The sequence below is a fragment of the Ylistrum balloti genome, unplaced genomic scaffold (genome assembly GCF_031769215.1).
Source record: "Ylistrum balloti isolate Yb309-2 unplaced genomic scaffold, AGI_CSIRO_Ybal_v1 Utg370140, whole genome shotgun sequence".
Lineage (NCBI taxonomy): Eukaryota > Metazoa > Mollusca > Bivalvia > Pectinida > Pectinidae > Ylistrum > Ylistrum balloti.
Window position 1 is genome coordinate 177,387 of NW_026782147.1, and position 6,000 is coordinate 183,386.

Below are 6,000 nucleotides of genomic sequence, written 5' to 3' on the forward strand. Positions count from 1 at the left end.
TGAATTAATATGGTTTAAGTAACCATCCTCAATAAAGATATTCTACTTAGATATATATAAAGACCCCCTAATTATGCCGTCAATTACGGTGGGTGACTTATCTTAATATTTACAATAACTATTTTATGATACTCATTAATAGATTGTTTGACGTTCCATTACCGAAACCTCGCTTACTTCTTCCCAAAATTATGGATTCTGGATTCACAGAGACAACAGGTAATTTCATTATATAGTTTTTATTTCGCAACATCTCACAAAGTAAGCAGAAGAGACTTACGAAATCATTGTTTCATCTGGACAATTTGGTACATTGTCTCTATAGTAGCCAGCTAGACTGACATTCGGTAAGTTATCACAGTCACCTATTGGTATCATATAATTGCTACCGTCCCAATGTTTCAGCCATCCCAAACTAGCACAGGTACAAATGATCTTGTTGCCTTCAAGGTCGACATTACGGAGATATGGGAGTCCATTGATTGCCTTTGGTATCGTCGTCAGGTTTGTGTTGCTGAGGAACAAGAACTGAAGGTTCCTTGTATCTCTTAACGCTTCATCAGAGAAGGAAATAAGCGGAGCATTTGTAATACCGATGTATGTTACCTTTGTTAGACCTTCGAAAGCTGATGAGGGCACAGAACGTATGCTACTGTTGCGAATAATTAGAGTTTGCAGATTTTTCATTTTGGCAATTGCGGTAGGAAATTTTTCCAATAAGGTATCTGAGAATTGTATATTTTGTAAATTGTTATCATCTGGAATTAATGAGGCATCAAAATGGGTAATAGGAGTTCCGGTAGTTTCGATGGTAGTTATTGTCAGGGCGTCATGAAAAATATCGGGAATTGTATCAAAGCTCTGGTTAGTGATAGAAATCTGGTTCAATGATTTAATACCGCTGAAAGCCTCCCTCGGAATTCCTGAAAGCGTCAGATTGGGGTTGCTGTCAAGAGACAGAAGATCAAGAGCATCTAACGTGCTCAGCGACAACGGCAAACTTCGGATGCGACATCTCTCGAATTCAAGTAGACCTAGCTTTTTTTCAAGACCCGAGAACGCTGACAAGGGCAGGTAATCCATTGCTAGATCTCTGACCGAAAGACTGGTTAAGTTTGTTAAATATCGTATTGAATCAGGCCAAAATGACATTCCCGGGTAGCCGAAATTTAAGTACTGTAACGTGGAGGATACATTCTGAAAAACATCCGCTTGGAAATCTAGGACAGGGTTTCCGTCAATCCCAAGAGAGGACACATCCCTCATCATGCCTAATGCAGTAGGTATTTTCGTCATTTTATTATTTCTCATGAACAGAAATTCAAGAGTGTTTTCGGCGCCATAGAGAGCGTCGTCTGCTATGTTCATAATCTGATTGTCTGCAAGTTTTAAATAATATAGACCTGTGATGTTCATGAAAGCTTTACTTGGAATATCTTTGATGCTGTTTGAACTCAGATCAACCCATCGGAAACTTCCGTTTGAGAATGTGAATCGAGGCACTTCAGTCAGATTCCTGGAATCGCAGTTTATACTGTTCCCGTCACAGTCACAGGGAGGTGGCGCTGGACATGGTATAGCTGATATACTTACATCTGGTGTCAGCAACTACAAGGAAATGAGATGTTTTGTGTACCGCAGAAAGAACACGCGTTTTCAAATTTGTTCGGTAATAAAAATGCAATTATGTTATAATCGGTAAAAAAGATATTTAAATTTTGAAAGAATTTTATCTCAAAATATGAATTCTTAAACAGTCGATGCTGAACAGCGAGTGTTCTTGTAGTCCAAATATATGCGGAAGCAGCATTACTGTTATCTAGAAATGGCAAATTCACAATGCAAAACTGAAAGCACCACTCTTAAATATTACAGCTTTGTGGAAAGCTGTGTCTGGAAGTTACGTTGTAGATCTGGAACTGAAGCAATAAATTGTCGTGCTCTTTGTTTTCATCTTTAGGAGTGTAATTATAACGGACAAGGTCCATAACTATCTACATGTAGTAATTAGTTAGTTAAAGACTGCTTCAATAGATCTAAATAGGAAATAAAGGTCTGATAAGATATGAAGTACATTTTCTCAACATCTCTGCGATAAATCCAACATTGTATGAAAACAAAAACAACTCAGCAAAGATCGGGACGTAGTTAGATTATATGGCTTTACCACATAAGACCTTAGGTATTTCACGAGGACGAAATTTCGGCCATGTCCATACATAGGTAGTTGTGTATACAGACATATAACATATATTTTCTTAGGTTTAGACTTGCTGAAAAATGTTTTATTTTGTTCTTAAATTCGCGATATTTCAATGACCACGAAAATGACGAATAAATTCCTCCGGGAATATTAAGCAAAACCCTATTGATTTCTTTCGAAAAAATCAAATCTTTATGTAATGATTTCCTTGAGTAAGTCAACGTTTATATAAAGTTCTTAAATTGTCCACAATTTCATCGATAAATGACCTCAGTAAAATGCATTTTATATCCAAACAGACCTGTCAATACTATGGCTTTTCGTGAAAAATTGTTGATTATGATGTATACTTACAATATATATGAAAGGAATGATTGTGTAGACATACATGTTGTAAGGTGTTAGGTCTTATCTCGCATTGTCTACGTTTGCCGATAGATCGTCTATCTTTAATCCTTTTATCTTTTGTAAAAACGTCTGAGAAAGGTGTCCGGTTAACACTGTCTGTCGGTTTTTGAAGTTCCCAACTTCCTCTATAAGCCCAGAAAATTTGAAATTATAGTTCCGCTGTTTCATTTTTCTTTCAATATATTTCAATATCTGAAAAAGTCATGTTACTTTTACTATCAATATTGTGTGCCTCCATATCTCTCATTCCTGTATTTAGTATCCCCGAGTGGTGAAACTTCAGTGTAGAATTTTATATGTATATTTAAAAGTGCCATTGACAGAAAAAAGGTGCTAAGATCTATAGCAGTTACTGTTGATGTAGCTTCTGTTGTGATGTTTCTTCAATACATATCTTCTACATCATGTCGAAAGTAGGTGGAATATCCTCACGTGTCCATATGTTCATCACGCATGATTATTTAGTAAAATACACTTAATAATATATCTAGATATATTGTTCTAGAAAAAAACATTAGTTTTAGTTTAAATGTAATTGAATTATCGATGGTGTGAAAATGTTTGCGTCATGAAATAATCACATACCTATCTACAGCTAGACTAGACGATTTTAATACACATTAGCAATAGTTTATACCATCGAGATAGTCGTTTAGTGGGAATACAAGATAAGGCTGAAGATCTTAACGACATGTATCTGTATACAATGTTTCCCGTAATATTTACTGTAAGTATTAAATTCGTATAAAGTTTGTTTTTACATGCTATGTACTCTCTGCGAAGTGTTTTTGACTTTCACTGTTGAATTGAATCACCTTTGATTCGTTTGTCCTCTACTCCTTTCCTATTTTCCATATGCATCGTTTTGCATACTGGTAATCGTATTCTGATTGGGAACGTCATATTACTTCCTTGGACTGACCAAGATTTACACGACAATTGTCTTCCGGGACACCTGGTCTTGTTTTCTTTGTATTCCGTCTAAATTATTTTTTGTCCATATTTGGCCCTAGTTTCGGTGTCCCCATCAGAAACACCTAGTGGTCACTAGAATCACTATTTCTTTCCCTTTTTTGTTTCTTTGATATGGTAACATGGAAGTCAAAATGATATTGGACCTGAAAAATTCGTTGAACAGAATATTTATTGTTTTCCCAAAATTTCTTACAAGGCGATTTCTACGAACCCTAACAAATGCACATTATCGCTTCCCTTATAAATGTCGAACTTTACCATAAAAGACACGCCGTCTTTGTCCGTATCCTCGCTGCTCATGAATTACGTCTTCGATAATTGTGTCCCTGCAATGTAGTTTTTTCATTGTTTCAGTATTAAGGATATGATGATCAGAAAAAAAGGTTTTATGTAGATCCACTCATACAATCATTTTCAAATTGCATATTTATATGCTGTATAATTTAGTATTACATATATACAAGCAGGATAACAGTCCAGGGCTTTCGAACTCAGAATTGTTCGTATTTGATAAATTTGCCATTTCATCCTCGTAGATTTCCGGAAAAATCATAAAACACAATTATTGATCAAAAAAATATCAAACTTGTTTGCATTTTAACAGTAAAAGTTTACGGTTTAATTGTAAGAAACGAAAACTTTGTCTTGAAACGGTGACTTTCATATTCACAGTTGCTGACAATCCTTCTCATACTAGATGTTTGTAAGGCAGTCATACCATGCCCAGCGCCACCTCCTTGTGACTGTGACGGGAATAACATCAACTGTGATTCCAGGAATCTGTCAGAAGTGCCTCGATTCAACCTGTCGAACAGAAGTTATTGGTCACTTGATCTCAGTTCAAACAACATTACGTATATTCCTAGTAAAGCTTTCGTTAACATCACAGGTTTATATGAATTAACCCTTGTAGGTAACCAGATAGAAGACATGGCAGACGACGCCCTCTCTGGGGCTGAATACACGCTGAATTTTCTGTTCATGAGAAACAATAAAATGTCGAAAATTCCTACTGCATTAGGCAAACTGAGAAACGTAAGTTCTCTTGGGATTGATGGAAACCCTGTCCTAGATTTCCAAGCAGACGTTTTATAGAATGTCTCATCCTCACTACAGTATCTAGCTTTCGGCTATCCGGGAATGTCATTTTGGCCTGAATCAATACAGTATCTAACGAACTTATTGAGTCTGTCAGCCAGAGATCTAAGTATGGATTACCTGCCCTTGTCAGCGTTCTCAGGCCTGGAAAATTCTCTAGGGCTGTTGGGTTTAGACAGATGTAGTATACAAAGCCTGCCGTTGTCTCTTAGCACATTAGACAATCTTGAAATTCTGTCACTTGTCGGCAACCCTAATCTGACGCTTTCAGGAATCCCGATGGAGGCTTTCAGCGGTATTAAATCATTGAACCAGATTTCTATCACTAACCAGAGCTTTGATACAGTTCCCGATATTTTTCATGACGCCCTGACAATAACTACCATCGAAACTACCGGAACTCCTATCTCTCATTTTGACGCCTCATTAATTCCAGATGATAACAATTTACAGACTATACGCTTCTCGGATACCTTGCTGAAGAACGTTCCTCCCGCAATCGCCAAAATGAAAAATCTACAATCTCTGATTATTCACAACAGTAGTATGATTTCTGTTTCACCATCAGCATTTGAAGGTCTTAATGTGATAAGATACATTGGTATTACAAATGCTCCTCTGAGTTTCTTCTCCGATGACGCTTTGAAAGATACACACAACCTCCAGTTCTTGTTCCTCAGCAACACAAACCTGACGACGATACCAAAGGCAATCAATGGACTCCCATATCTCCGTAATGTCGACCTTGAAGGCAACAAGATCATTTGTACCTGTGCTAGTTTGGGATGGCTGAAACATTGGGATGAGAACAATTACATGACACCTATAGGTGACTGTGACAACTTACCGAATGTCGACCTCAATACCTACTTCCGAGACCACGTACCGAATTGTCCAGATGATTGAAAGTTTTCCATGTAATGTTCCAGTTTGATGATGGTTTCGGATATAAAACTTCTCTATAGAACACGATATTTTTGTTCCGTGTATGAACAACAGACCCTATCCTCACTAATGTTTTTCTTCGTATCCAACAGCATAATTATGATGAATATAATGCATGTTTAACATTGTGTGTCCTTCGTGCAAATTCATTTCTTGATAAAAAATTATAATGAAAAACGATACATCAATAAGACCGATTTCCAAATCTTTAATCAAAGTTCATTTGAAAACATCAAGAAATGCCTAGAAGTAAAGACAATCGTAATCCTAAATAAAAATCGACGAAACAAGTCAAAACATGAACAAACAAACGATTTACACGGAAACCCTTAAAAAAGTAATGAAATGAGTCCAGGTGTTTCGGACTGGTA

The 6,000-nt window shown here is 36.7% G+C and overlaps 1 protein-coding gene and 1 pseudogene across 1 annotated transcript; one reads left to right on the forward strand and one right to left on the reverse strand.

The window, feature by feature from the left end:
• Positions 1-276: 276 nt before the first annotated feature.
• Positions 277-1,988, reverse strand: LOC132550702 (platelet glycoprotein V-like). Its single transcript, XM_060214794.1, has 2 exons — positions 1,905-1,988; positions 277-1,608 (listed from the first exon to the last, which is right to left on the reverse strand). Exons 1-2 carry the CDS (start codon positions 1,986-1,988, stop codon positions 277-279), a joined length of 1,416 nt encoding a protein of 471 aa, XP_060070777.1.
• A 2,420-nt stretch (positions 1,989-4,408) lies between these two features.
• LOC132550719 (leucine-rich repeat protein soc-2 homolog) lies at positions 4,409-5,590 on the forward strand (annotated as a pseudogene).
• The last annotated feature ends 410 nt before the right edge of the window (positions 5,591-6,000 follow it).